Raw genomic sequence first — 21,159 nt, forward strand, 5'->3', positions numbered from 1 at the left:
TTCCCCAGTGTTGAGCTGCAGAAAGCTAACCTTGAGGCCCAAAACTCTCCTAGCACTGGCGGGTCCAGCCAGTCCTCCACCGCTGCCTCTCCCCTGGCCAGTGCCATTCCTCTAGCCCAACTATTGGCCAAGCCGGGCGCCCTCAACGCGCTGACCAGCCTCAGCGCGCTGGGCGGTTTAACCGAATTGTTGGGCGGGCAGGCAGGCGCTCCTCCTGTCCAGACCACCGGCGTTCACCGCACCCACAAGAGCTACACCCCGCGGCTCCGGTCCCCTGGAGGCAGCGGCGGGCCCTCCGAGGGCTCCAAGCTCAAGAGCGAGAGGAACAAGTTCAATCCTTACTAGGGACCTGCGCTTACCGCACGTTGTACAATTTTTTTACAAATTTATTCTTTATTTTACGATTGATTTGCTGAGGATGTAGCGGTTGCCCGCGAGAGGGCGCGGAAGTACTCATTCAGTTCAGTTGATTATTGTGCGACTATTTTGATCTTTTTATCACTTTATATACAAAACTGCGATTTTTAGTTTTCGGCATTGCATGGCGCGAGCTGACTTTATTTACACTTGTATCGTTGAATAGACCGTAATTATGCTACTTTATTTGCTATTAGACTTCGTCTGCAGTATGGAATTTATAGACTATAGTTTTGTACAAAATTCATGCCTGGTTAGTAGGCAGCTTTGTTGTTGACATATCAGCAGCATTAAGGTTTTAAACATCTGTGTGTTTTCTATAGATTTTCGAGGATCAAAATGAGCTTTCGATATTTAAGTTTAAAACGTAATTTTTATCATACAATAATGAATAATATTAATTGGTAATACTAAGTGTTTGTTTAGGAACTAAGTTTGTTTTTACTTTCTTTGTAGGTACATCTTAGAGACCATAATTTTATATTAGTGTCTAAAATTAAGACTTCAGTGTATTTAATAGAGACCAATACATTGTGTGTTTAATAAATTTTCTTTATTCAAGTTTAAAGCGTAGTTAGAAAAAAAAACAAAACCGTTCATTCAACCAAATATCTTTTCACAGTTGTAGGTAAATTACAAGTCTTTTAACACAATAAAATAAACATTTATCGATATAGAGTCAAGTTTACAACTTCACCTGGATCCGTATTACAACCTGCATTACTTCTCATTTTCGTCAGTGATCAAATTTAACAATTTGTACATAAATTAATTGTTAAGCAGTGCTACCCCGGGGTTGAAACAAAGCTTTTATGCTTTCATACAACATGGTGCTACTAAACTTTCATGTTGTAACTTTGTTTCATAAACATGGCCAAATAGGCTAATATTGATATTGTATAAAATTTATTATTACATGGAATCATAACAGTGTTGTTTGGCCTAAATAATCTAACTTGGTTTGCAAAATGCCGGGCTATTAAATCTGGTGCTATTTTTAAATTACGTTAACGATCAGCGAAAAGTCAGCGCTCTAATATTTTTAATTTACTTGTAAACATAGTGTAAAATGTAGTAAGGAGTGTTCATTTTATTAAACGGACACCTTTAAAGTAACGCCACTTTTCTAATTTTTAATCTAAATTATTCTAGTTTTTATATATGAAAGCTTTAAGTTGTATCTATTAAATGTCATTTTTGTTTTCAAAATAACGTTATTTCTTTTTAAAATGAAGCGAATCGCCATTGGGGCAAGAAAATTATCTTTGCAAAAGTGATGCTACGAAAAATTTCCGTTGGGGGGACTGCCTAAAATAACTAAATGTTCAAAATCAGCAGTGTTCCAAATAATCAAAAAGTTTGGGGAGTTTAATACTTTAGAAGATTTACTCAAATCCAGACCGAGAAAAGGCCCGCTTAACGAAAATATTGAGGAAAACATCATTAAACTGCTAAAATTAACGAAATGTATGTCTGTGCGGGAAATACCGAAGAAGCAAGGTGTTACCGTAGGTACTGTACAAAATATAAAGACTCGGAATAACATTAGAACGTATTAAAGCAAAAAATCCCAAAAAGAAGCGAAAAGCAGCGCATAAAGTTTCAAAAAAAAAGCAGGAAGTTATAAACAATTTTGGTCAGGAACAAAAATCGTTGTGTTTTGATGGACAACGAAACGAAGATCAAAATGGACTGCAATACACTACCCGGCTCCCAGTTTTATAATGCAGTCGTAGGGGAATGTCCTCGATGACATGAAAACAAAAAACAATTGAAAAGTTTGGGAAAAAAGTCTTAGTGTGGCAACCGATTTGTTCTTGTGGGCTAAAAAGTTTTAGTTTTTTTTTTATGATTGGAACAATTCGGGGCGATGATTACAGGAAAGAATGTTTAAAAACGCGATTATCGCCTGTTTATCGCAAACATCATAACCCTCCATTGTTTTGGCCAGATTTGGCTTCGGTTCACTACGCTGGTGCCACTCAGGAGCTTCTTAATGCCAATAATGTACAGTTTTTAAAAAAGGAAGATAAACCACCCAACTGTCCTGAGCTTCGTCCACTTGAGCGATAATGGGCAAATATGAAATCAGTGTTAAGAAAAGATGGCCGAACAACATCATGACTTGGAGAATTAAAAAAAATGTGGCCTCCTGCTACGAAGAAAATCACAAACAAACCTGTGCAAACAGTGATTCGCGGTATTCGCGCAATAGTTAGAAAATTTTATAGTTTCTGAATATAATTGATTAGAGAATAAGAATAATTATTTCATTTAACATTGTTAAACATTTTTATAACAAAAATAATTAAATTAGCCCAAAGTACTCGAATTAGTAGCAGTTTTTCAGTGTCCGCTTTATAAAATGAACATTCCTTAGGTGTCACATAATCAAGTTTATTTCATGATTTGATGCACAAAAAGGGAAAAAATCGTTCTATTTTGGGTTGGCAGCTTGAGGGCGGTTACCAACATAACCGTATTGTTCAAAGTGACATTAAATTTGCTTTTTACCATACGACGATTTTTCTCAGATGGTAAAAAGATCTTTTTTTAATGTACCTTATTATTAATTGAAAAAACGAATTTATGAAAACCAGTTACTAAAAAACAAAATTTAACGTTTGTAACAAAAATATATATACGTACATTTTTGAAATAATTAAAAAGTCAATATGTCAAATGTCAAAAATTTCAAGATCTTAAACGAGCTAAGTTACACGGAATAAAATACATTTTCAAAAGTGTTCGGAAAAATGTCGAACTTTTCAAAATTTTGAAAAATCGGACTTTGACCTGAAAATCCGCAAATTCTAAAAGATTCAAAAAACATATTTTGAAAATGTCGAAAATTTCAAGATCTTGAAACATGAGCTAATTTAGACACTACATACAGGGAATAAAATACATTTTCGAAAGTGCTCGGAAAAAGGTCGAAATTTTCAAAAGTTTGGAAAATCGGACTTTGGCCAGAAAATCCACAAATTCTAAAAGATTCAAAAAACAGCTTGGACCAAGATTTTCAAAATATTCAGTTTTAAGGTCATATTTTGAAAATGTCAAAAAATTCAAGGTCTTGAAACGTGAACCAATATTTTCAAAATATTCAGTTTTAAGGTCATATTTTAAAAATGTCAAAAAATTCAAGATCTTGAAACGTGAGCAAATTTAGGCGCTATAAACAGGGAATAGAATACATTTCCAAAAGTGCTCGGAAAAAAGTCGAAATTTTCAAAATTTTGGAAAATTGAACGTTTGGCCTGAAAATCCACGAATTCTAAAAGAATCAAACAGCTTGGACCACGATTTTCAAAATATTCAGTTTTAAGACCATATTTTGGAAATTTCAAAAATTTCAAGATCTTGAAACATGAGCCAAGATTTTCAAAATATTCAGGTTTAAGATCATATTTTGAAAATGTCAAAAATTTCAGGATCTTGAAACATGAGCCAATATTTTCAAAATATTCAGGTTTCAGATCATATTTTGAAAATGTCGAAAATTTCAAGGTCTTGAAATATGGGCTAATTTAGGCGCTACATACAGGGGTTTAAATACATTTTCGAAAATGCTTGGAAAATGGTCGAAATTTTCAAAATTTTGGAAAATCGGACTTGACATGAAAATCCACAAATTCTAGAAGATTCAAAAAGCAGGGAACAAGATTTTCAAAATATTCACTTTTAAGGTCATATTTTGAAATTGTCAAAAATTTCAAGATCTTGAAACATGAGCCAATATTTTCAAAATATTCAGTTTTAAGGTCATATTTTGAACGGAATGGGACTATTTGGCGCGGCCGACTTGGCGCGGCCAACTTGGCGCGGCCAACTTGGCGCGGCCGACTTGGCGCGAGCCATTTTGGCGCAAGGCCAACTTGGCGCAGGGACACTTTGGCGCAAGCAATCTTGGCGCGAGCCATCTTGGCGCCAGTACGTCGGTATATAATATAAAAAATATTTATTTTTTGTATCGTGGTTTGCACCCTGTTATTTATGCTAAGTGTAGGCAACCAAATACACAGTTTCATTCGCACAAATTCCAATAACTAAATGATCCACGGAGCAAGAAGTTCCACGTTTAGGAGTATGTTTATAATGGGGTGCAGGGCGCGAAGCGCCCGTGTGTCCATTAAAAAGTCGCCATTACCCCTCCACGCATTGGAGACCCTAAAAAATTAGGTTATGCTAACAATGGGTACAATTTTTGTATAATTATATCCATTTTTCTTGGTGCGAGTTCATTCGCGCCAAGATGGTCCACGCCAAGATGGCTTGCGCCAAAGTGTCCCTGCGCCAAGTTGGCTTTGCGCCAAAATGTCTCGCGCCAAGTCGGCCGCGCCAAGTTGGCCGCGCCAAGTCGGCCGCGCCGAATTGTCCTAGACCGTATTTTGAAAATGTCAAAAAATTGAAGATCTTGAAACGTGAGCTAATTTAGGCGCTATATACAGGGAATAGAACACATTTCCAAACGTGCTCGGAAAAAGGTCGAAATTTTCAAAATTTTGGAAAATTGAACGTTTGGGCTGAAAATCCACGAATTTTAAAAGAATCAAAAACAGCTTGGACCAAGATTTTCAAAATATTCAGTTCTAAGATCATATTTTGAAAATGTCAAAAATTTCAAGATCTTGAAACATGAGCCAATATTTTCAAAATATTCAGTTTTAAGATAATATTTTCAAAAAGTCAAAAATTTCAAGATCTTGAAACATGAGCTAATTTAGATGCTGCATACAGGGAATCAAATACACTTTCGAAAGTGCTCAGAAAAAGGTCGAAATTTGCAAAATTTTGAAAAATTGAATTTCTAGCGAAGTTGCTCGAAAATCCACAAATTCTAAAATATAAATCTCGACAAGCTGAACATTGAAAAATCTTGAAATCGAAGCTTACAAAAATCGAAAAACTGAAAAATCAAAAAATCGGTAAATTGATTATAATCCAAAAAAACGGTGAAAAATTGAAAAATCCAAAATTTTAAACATCGAAAAATCGAATACCTAAATGTAAAATGAAAAGTTCGAGAATTCAAAATATAAAAATCGAAGAACTGAAAAACAGAAAATGAAAATATCGAAAAATTGGTTAATTCAAAAAAAGCGGTAAAAAATCGTAATGTTGAAAAATTGAGAAATTGAAAACTTGAAAATTCGAAAAATCCAAATATTGAAATATACATTAATAAATTAAAAATTGGGAAATCGAAACATCAAGAAATCTTAATATCGAAAAATTTTAAAAATTGAAAAATTGACAATTCGAGAAGCTGAAAAATCAAAAATAGAGAAATCGGAAAAACAAAAAATCTAAAATTTAAAGAATTGAGAAACTGAAGTAGGTTTCGAAAATATTAGAACTCGAGAAATTAAAAAATCCCAGAACTGAAATGTCCAAAAATTGAAAAATCGGGAAACTGAACAATCGAATAATCGAAACGTCAAAATCTCAATAAATCGAGAAATCGTTATATTGAAAAATCGAAAAACTAAAAATTTGAAAAATTTACAAACCGAAAAATCTAAAATTGAAAGATCGAGAAAGTTACCCGAAAATCCACAAATTCTATAATATAAATCTCGACAAACTATATCGAAAAGCAGCTGGGAACAAAATTTTCAAAATATTCAGTTTTAAGATAATATTTTCTAAAAGTTAAAAATTTCAAAATCTTGAAACATAAGCTAATTTAGACGCTACAGGGAATCAAATACATTTTCGAAAATGCTCGGAAAAAGGTCGAAATTTTCAAAATTGTAAAAAATTTAACTTTTGGCCTGAAAATCCACAAATTCTCAAATATTGATCTCAACAAGCTGTATCGAAACGCAGCTTGGACCAAGATTTTCAAAAACATTGAAAAATCTTGAAATCAAAGCTTCAAAAAATCGAAAAATTGAAAAAACAAGAAATCAAAAAATCGATAAATTGATTATAATCCAGAAAACGGTGAAAAATCGAAAAATTGAAAAATCAAAAATTTTTAACATCGAAAAATCGAATACCAAAATGTTGTAAAATGGAAAGCTCGAGAAATCAAAATATAAAAAAGTTGAATAAACTAAAATTTAAAAATTGGAAAAATTGAAAAATTTTGAAATCGAAGCTTCAAAAAATTGAAAAACTGAAAAAATGAGAAATCGAAAAATTGGTTAATTCAAAAAAAGTGGTAAAAAATCGAAAATTTTTAAATTCCGGAAATTGAAACATTCCCAAAATTGAAATGTTGAAAAATTTCGAAATTGAAAACTTGAAAAATCGAAAAGCCAAAAAATTTTAAGAATCAAAGAATTGAGATGTTGACAAATCGAAATATTGAAATATGCATTAATAAATTAAAAATTGGGAAGTCGGAACATCAAAAAATCTTAAAATCGAAAAATTTTTAAAAATGAAAAATTGACAATTCGAGAAGCTGAAAAATCAAAAAAGGGGAAATCGGAAAGACGAAAAATCTAAAATTTAAAGAATTGAAAAATTGAAGTAGGTTTCGAAAATTTTAAAACTCGAGAAATTAAAAAATCCCAAAACTTAAATGTCAAAAAATTGAGAAATCGAAAAATTGAAAATTTGAAACATTGAAAAATGGGAAAATCGAGAAAAGGTAAAATCGAAATATCGACAAATTTAAAAATTGAAAAATCGGGAAACTGAACAATCGAATAATCGAAACGTCAAAATCTCAATAATTTGATAAATCGAAAAAATAAAAATTTGAAAAATTTACAAACCGAAAGATGTAAAATTGAAAGATCGAGAAAGTTGCCCGAAAACCCACAAATTCTATAATATAAATCTCGACAAACTATATCGAAAAGCAGCTGGGAACAAGATTTTCAAAATATTCAGTTTTAAGACCATATTTTGAAAATGTCAAAAATTTGAAACATGAGCCAAGATTTTCAAAATATGTATTCAGTTTTAAGATAATATTTTCTAACTTTTGGCCTGAAAATCCACAAATTCTCAAATATTGATCGTAACAAGCTGTATCGAAAAGCAGCTTGGACCAAGATTTTCAAAAACATTGAAAAATCTTGAAATCGAAGCTTCAAAAAATCGAAAAACTGAAAAAACAAGAAATCAAAAAATCGATAAATTGATTATAATTAAAAAAAACGGAAAACCGGTGAAAAATTGAAAAAACGAGAATTTTAAACATCGAGAAATCAAAATATAAAAAAGTTGAATAATCAAAAAATTGTAAAATATGAAAATCGAAAAACTGAGAAAACGAAAAAATCGAAAAATTTAAAAATTTTGAAATCGAAGCTTCAAAAAATCGAAAAATTTTAAATTCTGGAAATTGAAACATTCCCAAAATTGAAAACTTGAAAATTTGAAACATTGAAAAATGGGAAAATGAAAAAACCAAAAATGGAAAAATCGGGAAATTGAACAATCGAATAATCGAAACATCAAAATCTCAATAAATCGAGATTTGAAAATGTCAAAAATTTCAAGATCTTGAAACATGAGTTTTTGGCGGAAAAATCCGCAAAATGTACGAAATTGACACAAGAGAATAAAATATATTTATAAAGTTTCCTTTTAGACTTACCGCGTGATCAGAAATTACCGAGTCTATTGGCAGTACTTTTTAAATAAAAATGCGAACTTTTCTTGCGTTTATGTTGGTATAACAGAAGTAATTCTGTGACGGATATGTCATTCGTGACATGCGATAAATTTAGGTTATATTTTGGATACATTTTGCAAATTTAAAAATGTCGACAATTTGTCAATCTTGACAGCTGACATCCGGAAATGATATAAAACATCATGATACCAATTTCAACTAAAAATCCAGGATTACCAACAGACTCAGTCATTTCGGATCACACGGTATATTTAAAAATTGAGATCATAATTGTCAATTATGTATTAAATTCGATCTACGTATTTTTTTAATTACTCTACTACGTTAAATAATAATTTTCAATTATGTATAAAGTTAGATCTATTTGACCTGAAACGTCAGCATATGAAAATGAACAAGGCATAGATGTTTTTTCAATAGAATTTATATTCAGAATCAGTGCTAATTTATAATTTTGTTCTTAAAAATTTGAACTATAATATTTGGTTACCATTTTGAATTAAAGAATCATACGTTTAATTTATTTAACGTCAGCATATGAAAATGGACAAGGTGTAGATTCAGCACTTCTAAATCGACATGTAATATGCAAAAAATCAAAGTACTGACCCAGTTATAATTAATAACAGTAATAATGATAAAAAATTATCAAGTTTCATTTTAAAATAAAATTTTATGAGAATGTCAATTTAATCAAAAACCGAGGTAATTTCTGTTCCACGGTCCATCTCTTCAATGAGAAAAATCATTTTTCGCGAAGTGTCGTAAAACTGACATTAAAACCGACGTAGGATTAACTTTAGCCAACCTTCATAGTTAAATTGGACTGTGGGTAATTAGGTAACAGCTTGATAAAATATGCGACCTCATTAAAAACCCAATGACGTCAAAACAGATTTAATATCCTGTGTTTAAATTAAGTAGACTTGATTCTGCATCATTTTAAATGTTTTTTCTTCGTAACTTACCTATAACTTTACAATTAGCAAACACCAAAAAAAATGTAGCTACAAGCACCGATTTTTCTGAAATCGTATGTCTACGATTAAACAAATCCCTATGTAGTAAAGAACCTATCAAGAGCGAGCTAAAAAATTGGAGTGTGAAAGTTGTAATTTGGTTTGTGTGTCCATCTCCTAAGCCTGCTAACAGACCGATGCCTTACCAATCAATCCAGGCAAGAAGAATCACATTCCCGGTAAGCTTGACCATCCATTTTCCTATCGATGCCTAACGACTCTAAATTTAAACAACAAAGCGCCATCTCTGTTGCGAACCGAGCAGGAATGGCGCTTCCATTAACTATTTTGCTTTTAACCGACTAGTTAAATTATTTTGTTTCCTGTCTAATCCGAATTAACATTAGTTAATACGGGAGTTTCAGTAGAGTAGCTTTCGATGGTGACGACGCAACGCACGGTGCCAACAACCCGCACGTCGACGCCGTTCTCGAATCGTGAACAGTGGAACAGTGCGAGTTTTTGGCACTTTTTTGTCACGTGATCGCAAGATTGTGTGGCGCGAGTTCTCGGAAGGTCTGGAGGTGTATAATGTGTATGTTTGCCAGGATATCGATGGAGACTGCAGGCTTGCCGATGCCGGGATACCACTACATTGCTCCGAACCACATTGTAAAGGCCCCGATCCATTAACTGAACTGGCCCTGGCATCAAGAGTTCTTGGTGCCACCCACTGATCCCCAGTCTCAATGGTATTTCAGATAATACCGTGTAAATTAGGTCTGATCTGTGAAAACTACAAATATTGACAATATTGTCATTAAATTATGATGGATACTTTACAAAAAAGATTGGTAATGGGGAACAAGCCAAAGATTCGTTATTTTTAATTTTTTACAATGATATAACGTATTTATAATATATATTTAGATACAATCAGAAAATTTACTGTTTACTGTCTGTTAGCGATTCTAGTTGAATTTTTTCGGTTGAAGACATGTTCTGCGAATTGATTGGATTGTTGGGGCGGTCGAACCGCCCGAATTTTGCTTATACTTTGCAAGTTATTACCCTCCTCGTGCTTACTCCTACCAAAGAATACATAAATCGTACCAAAGTTGTCATTCCTGCAATAAGTGCCAAATGTAAATAGTCATTGCTTGCAGTGGTTTCTTCGGCGCAGTTCCGACCACGCCCCCTGGAGGCTCCACCCACTCGTTTATTTTCGGAATTTGTCGGTAGTTCCCGTTAGAAGCCGCGGATTTCGAAAATAACGGTGAGTCGTTTGTACATTTCGGTTCGTTGTGTAAATATGGCGGGACAATAACTTTCAAGGTATATAACGACGTTCTAATTTGTTGCGTAGTATTTATTTCTAGTGTTTTAAGCTTATTTATTTATATATACTGATTTGCTGAGTTCAGGACTGGGGTCGGTCGCCACCTGAGGTAGTCCCAAACCATATCAGTCGGCTTATCACAGGATGTACATATCAGTATCGATGGTGGCGCTCAGGCGTCGGTCCCGGTTTTGATGACAGACTGTTTTTCTAGTTTTAAGAGATTAGTAGTCGAATATCAAAGAGTGATTTGGGCACTTTGTGATCTAGTTGAACCGAGTCGGTATTAAAGGAGATCGCTGTGCAATACGAGATTGTTTGCATTTTTACATTGGGCTGTGCATGTTATTAAATCTTAAGTATTCGTACGTATTTCTTCCTCGATAATAATAATAATAATAATAAAAGTATCGTTGTGCCAAATTAACTCTTCCCTTTTTGCTCATACCGATGCTCACATCACTCGAACTTCAAACGCAATACTTTGTACAGGTATTACTGCAAACAGTCTATTTGTGGTTAGTGGTAGCTCACTGTGATCACGTCATGTAACAATGCACTGTCGCGAAATGTTATACATACAATAAATTAGGGTAATCCGTATACTACAAACAATACTCTTGAAAAAGCTGTACTTACGGTCGATTTTGAGAAGGCGGGTTCTTGTGTAGAGGCTACCAGAAACGGTCGGTCGATCGATTTCGTTTGATTTGATCAACGCGGTGGTTTTTCAAATAGCTGGCTTGTTATTTAGTAGTAGTGATATATAATCTAGTCTATTATTTACTAACGTTTTTCATGTTTATTATTGATGTAATTTTATTCGATCTAAACGTTTGACTATAATGGGGACAATCTATTGTTATCCCTTTGTGTTACTGAGTGTTCTTAAAATAGTTGATGTCGCGCTTCGCGCACCTTGGGCGCAGCCGAAGCGCGAAACCATATTGTAATCATGTGCCAAATAAATGGATCAAGAATTTTTCATATTCAAGACACATGTACAAAATTGTGTTTGTTTGGGATTTTTGAGAATAATGTAATAATTACTTTCTATGAACTCCATGTTTCAAGTTTTAGACTAGTAGCAACTATAGTACCTAGTTTTAGCATTTCAATAACTGTTTTATAATTTGAATGTGACACTTTATCAAGACGATGCTTCAGGTAGTGTTGCAATATTCAATCATTACGAGGGGGTTACTTAATACATGTTGGCTATCCCCCTGCTGTGTGTAGAAGAGGTGTAGGATTTAGCAGGGGCCTTAATGTCGGCTATGTCATAGTTGTCGTGTTGTGCAGGCAATCAACGGTTAGCTTTGTCTGTAGCGTAATGCTGATGACAGCACATTCGGTGCCAAATGTGGTAGTAGTTCAAAAGTCAAAAACTAACTAAAATATTTTCAAGTTTTCTATTGAACGCGTGACTGATTATTCACATACACCCGATATAATATATTAGTCACACTTTCAGCCGGACGCGAGCGCCCGGCCAACCCTGAATTTAAAAATCACAATCAGCTAACGTGAGATATCATTTGTATAGCCTTTATTAAAACAGGGTCTTTATTATTAAGAGATTGTAAAACGTAGGTAGTTTATTGTAAAGAGAATTTTGTCTTTTTGTCTTTCAGACGACTAAACAAGAAAAACAAATTGAGCAGTATTGTTTTTGTGAGATTATATAATTAGTGTTAATAAGATGCCAAAATTGTTTGATTCCATTTTATACTTTAAAGCGGTTGCCAGCACAGACAATTCGAAACGTATTTCTAAAAGAATACTTATGAGAAACTCAATGCAAATATATAACTTTTGTAACGATAATTATTATTGGCAACAAATTTCAGGGTAACGTTTCGCTTTATTCTCCTTTTTTAGTAATACGTTTAAATAATAAAGCTACAGTGTCTCTGTAGGTTATGTTGTATACAAATATAGTAAAAGAAATGCAAAATAGATTTATATGAAATATCTACCTATATGTATCGCTATTTATAGTGCTTTTTGCTTATGGAACACAACACGACTTTATAATTGTATTAGCAGTAGTTGGCACGCTGTTACTCATCATTATTTCGGCTCGTTCAGAAATGTTACCGTATCTTGGACATATCTTTCACTAGGTGGATTGTATTGGATTTATTGTTGGGCCCCGAAGACCACACATACGGTCTGGTCTTAAAGGGTTTTTATTGCTCAATCTTTCGTCATCTTCATATCAGATTTGAAAATGAGTAACAGCTCGAAATATTTTGATATTGATTATAATGTTTTATGTATTATACGGAACATTCATGTAGATTTTAAAATTAGGCAATAAAATATTATGACATGTGCGAGCCATAAAAGACAGTTTTAGACATTGCACATATCTATTGTTCTTTCCATATGCAAGATGTTTAGTATATATACATATTTAGATAAGATGTTTTATGTTTGTTTTTTGGTTAATAAAGTGTGAATATTATCCACCGTGCTTTTAATTCATTACCTCCCACCATTAAAACTCCCTCAGCGAACAAACTAGTGGACTAGAACCCCCACTATATAACTACTAGCCTTCAAAGTAATATAAATTTCCAGTGTCCATACGCCGCTTTGTATTCCAGTTTCTAATTTTAACTTTTCGTGAATGTCCTTGACTTGTCAGTTTAACACAAATAATAACTAACGTCATTCTGTTATGTCATTTAATAGTTAATGAACTCTACTTGATTTAGTGAATGTTAAAATCGGTGATCTTTCAACCGGGCATAAATTAATTAAAAAATACAATGAATCGTTCCAAAATTAGAGTACGTCACTGCTAGAAAACAAATTTAAGGCTACCGAAACAAAGAAAGAAGTGACAATTTTGCTTAATAGTATTGTAACATGAACATGAAATTCAGTCATAAAGATACAAGATTTGTGGTGTCCTCAAGCTTTTCATGAATGAATTTAATTTTGTTTATTCGATATGGATATTTATTCAGATTTATAATTATGATGAAATGGGGTTTGAGGCCCATCAGTAACAAACAATAACAATAATTTCAAATTTCGATACTTAACTTCGTATTTAAATGAGAGAAATTGAGTTATGCAACACAATAAACACCTGAAATAAAATAACGATTTATACGCATGCGCACAATTGCACCTACAGTTGACAATTGACAGTAAGGTTATTTTGTTAAATAACAACATTAACTACTAATAAATGAAATTATTTATTTAATCGATTCAGTAAATCAAACATTTGACATATGAACAAAATTGTAAAACCCGCGAAAAATTCAAATGCAAAGCGGTGAACCCCATTCTGGAGAAATTGTTAAACAAGCCCAACTGTTAGTAATGAAAATCCCTCTCCCGTCTTTAACAATGAAATCAAACGTTGGTTATGTTGCGTGTCGACTTAAAGCGTCTCCTGAGAACTTGTTTGATCGACAGACCAGAGCGCCCTCAGGCTAATATCGACTCTATGCGATTTGATCTAGAAGCCGACTTTCGTTAGAACTGAGCTGACTGATTCACATCCTTCCGGCTTTTCGATTTCTCAATTTTTCCATTGTTCAAATTTTCGGTTTCCCGATTTTTTTATTTTTCGATTTCTCAATTTGCCAATGTTTTAGTTTGACGATTTCTCAGTTCTTCTCCTCTTCAGTTTTACGATTTTTAAATACATATTTCCAATTTTAAATTTTTTACAGTTTTGACGTTTCCGATTCTTTGAAATTGCTTTTTGGCTTTTTCGATTTCTAAATTTTGCACTTTTTTAATTTCGCAATTTTTGGATTTCTTTCAATTCTGGGATGTTTGAATTTTTCGATTCTTCGATTTTTCTTCTATTTTTTAATTTTTTGATATTTCCGGTTTGGGATTTTTCAGTATTCCGATTCTACGACTTTATATACTTAATTTTTTAACTTTTTTCAATTCTTCTATATTCCAATTTTTCTTTTTTAAAATATTTCGATTTTCAATTTTTGGATATTTCTTTAATTTTTTACTATTTCGTTATTTAGCAGTTTTGAAATATATCAGTATTTCCATTTTTTGGCTTCTGGATTTTTTGATTCCTCGGTTTTGTACATTTTGAATTTTCAACTTTTCGTTCTTCAACTTTATAGTTTTCAATTTTTCGACTATTTTATACTTCGATTTCTTAATTTTTCAATTTTCTGAGTTTTTAAATTTTCGATATTTCAAATTTTCTTTTTTAAAATATTTTAATTTTGCAATTTTTTTTTTCTCATTTTTTGGATATTTCTTCCAGTTTTGGGATTTTTTAAAATTTTTCGATTGTTCAATGTTTCTTATATTTTTTAATTTTTCGATATTCCAGTTTTGAGATATTTCAGTATTTCGATTTTTTGAGTTCTGGATTTTTTGATTCCTTGATTTTGTACATTTTGAATTTTGCATTTTTCCTTTTTTAAACTGTAAATTTTTCAATTTTTCGACTGTTTTAATTTCTTAACTTTTAAAATTCTGGAATTATCGTTTTCTGGAGTTTTCAATTCTTCTATATTCCAATTTTTCTTTTTTAAAATATTTCGATTTTTCAATTTTTGGATATTTCTTCCAGTTTTGGGATTTTTTCAATTTTTCGATTCTTCAGTTTTTCTTATATTTTTTAATATTTCGATATTGGAGTTTTGAGATATTTCAGTATATAGATTGTTTGACTTCTGGATTTTTAGATTCCTCGATTTGGTACATTTTGAATTTCCAATTTTTCGTTCTTTAAACTTTAGATTTTTCAATTTTTCGACTATTTTATACTTTGATTTCTTAATTTTTCAACTTCACGGTATTTTAATTTTTCAACTTTTAGAATTCTGGAATTTTCGTTTTCTCGAGTTTTTAATTCTTCTATATTTCAATTTTTCAATTTTCTGAATTTTTAGATTTTCGATATTTCAAATTTTCTTTTTTAAAATATTTTAATTTTGCAATTTTTTTTCTCATTTTTTGGATGTGTCTTCCAGTTTTGGGATTTTTTTAAATTTTTCGATTGTTCAATGTTTCTTATATTTTTTCATTTTTCGATATTCCAGTTTTGAGATATTTCAGTATTTCGATTTTTTGACTTCTGGATTTTTTAATTCCTTGATTTTGTACATTTTGAATTTTGCATTTTTCCTTTTTTAAACTGTAAATTTTTCAATTTTTCGACTGTTTTAATTTCTTAACTTTTAAAAATTCTGGAATTTTCGTTTTCTGGAGTTTTCAATTCTTCTGTATTCCAATTTTTCTTTTTTAAAATATTTCGATTTTTCAATTTTTGGATATTTCTTCCAGTTTTGGGATTTTTTCAATTTTTCGACTGTTCAGTTTTTCTTATATTTTTTAATAATTCGATATTGGAGTTTTGAGATATTTCATTATATCGATTTTTTGACTTCTGGATTTTTTGATTCCTCGATTTAGTACATTTTGAATTTTTCAATTTTTCGACTATTTTATACTTCGATTTCTTAATTTTTCAACTCTACAGTATTTTAATTTTTTAACTTTTAGAATTCTGGAATTTTCGTTTCCTCGAGTTTTCGATTCTTCTATATTTCACTTTTACGAATTTTTAGATTTTCGATATTTCAAATTTTCTTTTTTAAAATATTTTAATTTTGCATTTTTTTTTCTCATTTTTTGGATATTTCTTCCAGTTTTAGAATTTTTTTCAATTTTTCGGTTGTTCAATGTTTCTTATATTTTTTAATTTTTCGATATTCCAGTTTTGAGATATTTCAGTATTTCGATTTTTTGACTTCTGGATTTTTTGATTCTTTGATTTTGTACATTTTGAATTTACAATTTTTCGTTTTTTAAATGAAAGTTTTTCAATTTTTCGACTGTTTTATATATACTTCGATTTCTCAATGTTTCGTGTTCGTTTTCTCGAGTTTTCAATTCTTTTATATTTAAATTTTCGATTTTTCAAATTTTTGATGTCTCGGTTTATCGAGATTCCCACATTTCGATGTTTTGTTTGCTCAATTTCTCGGTTTATCAATTTTTAACTTTTCGATTTTTAGATTTTGGCCGATTTCCCTTTCCTAATTTTTCGACTCCTCTATTTCACAATCCTTTGATTTTTCGATTTCTCGATGTCTCAGTTTTTAAATATTTCGACGTTTGGATTTTTCGATTTCTCAGTTTTTTGATTTTTTACTTTTCGGCTTTTCGATTTTTCAGTTATGCGATTTTTCAATTTTTTAGATTTTGGAGTTTCAGTTTCTCAGTTTTTCGATTTTTCAGTTTTTCGATTTTTAAATTTTACTTATTCGAATTTTGATGTTCGATTTTTCGATATTTTAATTTTTCAATTGTTTGCCATCTTGGTTTTTCGATTTTTAAATATCAGAATTTTAACTTTTCAATTTTTAGATTTCTCGATTTTTCAACTTTTCAATATTTTTTTGATTTCTCGATTTAACGAGATTCGGAAGTTCCAGTGCTTTGATTATTCAATTTCTGGATTTATTTTGACAATTTTTCAATTTTCAACTTTTCAATTTTTTTCATTTTGGCCTATTTCGGTTTCTCAGTTATTCGATTTTTCGACTTCTCAACTTTTCAAATCATCAATTTTTCGATCCTCTTATTTTTCGATTTCTCGATGAAGTTTTTGAATTTTTCCAGGTTTCGATTTTTCACTTTTTTACTTATCGGCTTTTCGATCTTTCGATTTTTCAATTTTCAATTTTTTAAATTTTTGGATATTTTCATTTTTCATTGTTTTAAATTTCACATTTTTTGATTTCTCGATTTTTCGGTTTGGGATTTTTCGGTACTCTGATTCTTCGACTTTTCGATTTTTCGAGTTTTGGATTTTTTATTTTTTGGATTTTCAGTTGTTCCTTTTTTAAACTTTGGATTTTTCAATTTTTCGACTGTTTTAATTTTTTAACTCTTAAAATTCTGGAATTTTCGTTTTCTGAAGTTTTCAACTCTTCTATATTCCAATTTTTCTTTTTTAAAATATTTCGATTTTTCAATTTCTGGATATTTCTTCCAGTTTTGGGATTTTTTCAATTTTTCGACTCTTCAGTTTTTCTTATATTTTTTAATATTTCGATATTGGAGTTTTGAGATATTTCAGCAGTTTTATACTTCAATTTCTTAATTTTTCAACTTTACGGTATTTCAATTTTTCAACTTTTAGAATTCTGGAATTTTCGTTTTCTCGAGTTTTCAGTTCTATATTTCAATTTTTCAATTTGCCGAATTTTTAGATTTTCTTTTTTAAAATATTTTAATTTTGCAATTTTTTTCTCATTTTTTGGATATTTCTTCCAGTTTTGGGATTTTTTTAAATTTTTCGATTCTTCAGTCTTTCTTATATTTTTTAATTTTTCGATATTTCAGTTCTGAGATATTTCAGTATTTCGATTTTTTGACTTATGGATTTTTTGATTCCTCGGTTTTGTACATTTTGAATTTTAAATTTTCCGTTCGTTAACTTTATATTTTTCAATTTTTCGACTATTTTATACTTCGATTTCTTAATTTTTCAACATTACGGTATTTTAATTTTTCAACTTTTAGAATTCCGGAATTTTCGTTTTCTCGAATTTTCGATTCTTCTATATTTCAATTTTTCAATTTTCCGAATTTTTAAATTTTCGATTTTTCAAATTATCTTTTTTATAATATTTTAATTTAGCAATTTTTTTCTCATTTTTGGATATTTCTTCCAGTTTTGGGATTTTTTTCAATTTTTCGATTCTTTAATGTGTCTTATATTTTTTAATTTTTCGATATTTCAGTTTTGACATATTTCAGTATTTCGATTTTTTGACTTCTGGATTTTTTGATTCTTCGGTTTTGTACATTTTGAATTTTCAATTTTTCGTTCTTTAACTTTATATTTTTAAATTTTTCGACTATTTTATACTTTGATTTCTTAATTTTTCAACTTTACGGTATTTTAATTTTTCAACTTTTAGAATTCTGGAATTTTCGTTTTCTCGAGTTTTCAATTCTTCTATATTTCAATTTTTCAATTTTCCGAATTTTTAGATTTTCGATATTTCAAATTTTCTTTTGTAAAATATTTTAATTCTGCAATTTTTTTTTCTCATTTTTTGGATATTTCTTCCAGTTTTGGGATTTTTTTAGATTTTTCGATTGTTCAATGTTTCTTATATTTTTTAATTTTTCGATATTCCAGTTTTGAGATATTTCAGTATTTCGATTTTTTGACTTCTGGATTTTTTGATTCCTTTTGTACATTTCGAATTTTGCATTTTTCCTTTTTTAAACTATAAATTTTTCAATTTTTCGACTGTTTTATATATACTTCGATTTCTCAATTTTCCGTGTTCGTTTTCTCGAGTTTTCAATTCTTCTATATTTCAATTTTCCAATTTCGGTTTCTTAATTTTTCGACTCCTCTATTTCTCGATCCCTTGATTTTTCGATTTCTCGATGTCTCACTTTTTAAATATGTCGACGTTTGGATTTTTCGATATCTCGGTTTTTTGATTTTTTACTTTTCGGCTTTTCGATTTTTCAGTTATCCGATTTTTCAATTTTTTAAATTTTTAAATTTCAGTTTTTCAGTTTTTAGATTTTTAAATTTAAGTATTTTAACTTTTAAATTTTTGGTTTCTCGATTTAACGAGATTCGGACGTTCCAGTGCTTTGATTATCCAATTTCTGGATTTATTTTGACAATTTTTCAATTTTTAACTTTTAAATTTTTTTGATTTTGGCCTTTTTCGGTTTCTCAGTTATTCGATTTATCGAGTTCTCCACTTTTCAAATCCTCGATTTTTCGATCCTCTTATTTTTCGATTTGTCGATGAAGTTTTTGAATTTTTCCACGTTCTGATTTCTTGGTTTTTCGATTTTTTATTTTTCGGCTTTTCGATCTTTCGACTTTGCAATTTTTCGATCTTTCGCTTTTTCAGTCCTTCAATATCTCTATTTTGCAATTCTTCGATTTTTTCAACATTATCAGTTTTGGCAATTTTCCAATTCCTGATTTTTTCAATTTTTCTATATTTTAATTTTTTGATTTTTAAAATTTTTTATTCTTCGATAAAATTCAACGTATTTATTTTTCAGTTTTTCTGCTGAAAGTTTTCCCAATGCTAATATCATACAATGTATGGAAAATAACTACAAAAATCGTTACTAATAAATGTAAAAATTAATATAAAGTAGAACAGAATACATATTTCTAAAACATAAAAAAAATAACCGCACTTTCCCGAAAAAAATCTATTGGATGATTACTGTTCCACCAGTATTGCTAATTTAGAACTTTTGCTACACAATTTAATTCTGAACGCTTAGAGTCGACATTGGTCTGAGCGCGCTCTGGTCTGTAGATCAAACAAGTTCTTAAGCGACGAAATATCTCAATATCACAAATTTAATCACAAAGCAAATTTTAAGCAACAAAGAAATTACACTACATTAAATTATCCCCCACATCACACACAAAAACACATATTCAATACGATCAAAATCACAGTAAGCTGGTCTCGGAAACGCTGCGCTCTAAAGCGAAACGTCGAGAATAAATGTTCAAATTCAAGCCTCAAAAAAAACTATCCTCCCCTTCCGTTGGTTTTCGAGTCCATGAGGTTATTAATTTGACTGATTGAGTTTCAAGGTTCCTTCTTTCAAAATGTATGAACGTTTAAGATCAGTTTGAATGCCATTAGTAAACTCTGTTAACACTATCGAGTAAGAAGTTAACGAGCGTGTTATAATGAAATATTTCGTTTAACTTGTCTAATTAGAACTACAAACAGTTAAAAATGTGAACACTGTGATAACCCAAACATCCCGCTTTAAATTGACATTTAAAACAAAGAAAAGTAAGGAAGTTAAATTATGCCACACTTTAAAATTCAAATAAAGAATGTACGTGATGTGAAATGATGCAATGATTCAACTGACGTACCTCAGTCCACGATATTATGAATTCTATCGCACTTTCACGGTCTTGTTCCCAGAGTGGGACAACGTTAGATTGATTTAACTGCCGTAAATGAACTATTAGTAATCTTGTGAGAACTAGTTAACGATTAAAATCCTAACATGAACTGTGAATTTACAAACAATAAAACACATTTACACCACGTGTTAGCGTCGGTCTTAAATTCGCATATTTTCTAATTGCCAACCCCTATCCGACTACCAACCTAAAAAAGTGGCATTCACTAATTCTCTAAACTGACTTAACTGAAGATCTCTGCACATGGTTGTCTAAGTTTAAACGTTCTCTTTTTTTGAGCGCGAAATTTAAAATTCAAACCAGGACATAGCTACAAAATTACAATGCGGAGGTTGAAACTGAACGTACCTAGAAAATTAGTATTAATAATGGAAAAAAATACACATACACCATGCAGGTATTTTTAAACGTTTAGTGCGACCTAAATGTGACTGTTGCATATGTAATTTGTGTTTTTGAAGTAACCGAATAAATTGTAATGGAAATAGGCATGGCATTCTTTATTACACACTGCTTAAAAAAATAAACAAGTTATTAAAAAATGTATTGTGGCTTTTAAAAGAAAAAATAACTGAAAAACCACCCAAACCTCGACTTTATTAGAACTTAAATAGTAAAAATTTGACTCTAAAGTTTCTAAAAGAATGTGAATCATCATTAGCATAGAATGGCGTAAGCATAGTTTAATATCACATAATATCTACATATATAAATACAAAAAACAATCACATGTACAACAGTACAAAATATTTTCACATGCAACTTGTAAGGTAGCTAAAAAGGACATTAATAAAGAAAATAAATAAAAATAATCGCAATGTATTTTCATATATTTATTTTAATAAATGTTTCTTACATCCAGTAACCCTTAAAATTAAAT

At 30.6% G+C, this 21,159-nt stretch overlaps 1 protein-coding gene and 1 long non-coding RNA gene across 9 annotated transcripts in view; both read left to right on the forward strand.

Moving 5' to 3' along the window:
- Positions 1 to 12,785, forward strand: part of Mub (mushroom-body expressed) — a 312,827-nt gene extending 300,042 nt beyond the window's left edge. For 6 of the 8 annotated variants that reach the window (XM_064055548.1, XM_064055551.1, XM_064055552.1 and 3 more), the window contains one exon: positions 9 to 964. In XM_064055548.1, the coding sequence (XP_063911618.1) occupies positions 9 to 345 (337 nt within the window). In that variant the 3' untranslated portion in view covers positions 346 to 964. Of the gene's footprint in view, positions 1 to 8; positions 965 to 9,584 lie in introns of those variants that run through there. The other 2 variants (XM_064055554.1, XM_064055555.1) reach the window with 1 other exon arrangement.
- On the forward strand, positions 4,903 to 6,217 carry LOC135128629 (uncharacterized). The gene is made up of 2 exons (XR_010280450.1): positions 4,903 to 4,936; positions 5,952 to 6,217. It is a non-coding gene; the product is annotated as an uncharacterized LOC135128629 (long non-coding RNA).
- Positions 12,786 to 21,159: the final 8,374 nt, after the last annotated feature.

Source organism: Zophobas morio, unplaced genomic scaffold (genome assembly GCF_036711695.1).
Source record: "Zophobas morio isolate AGI-343-1 ecotype UQ-CSIRO unplaced genomic scaffold, CSIRO_AGI_Zmor_V1 ptg000014l, whole genome shotgun sequence".
NCBI lineage: Eukaryota > Metazoa > Arthropoda > Insecta > Coleoptera > Tenebrionidae > Zophobas > Zophobas morio.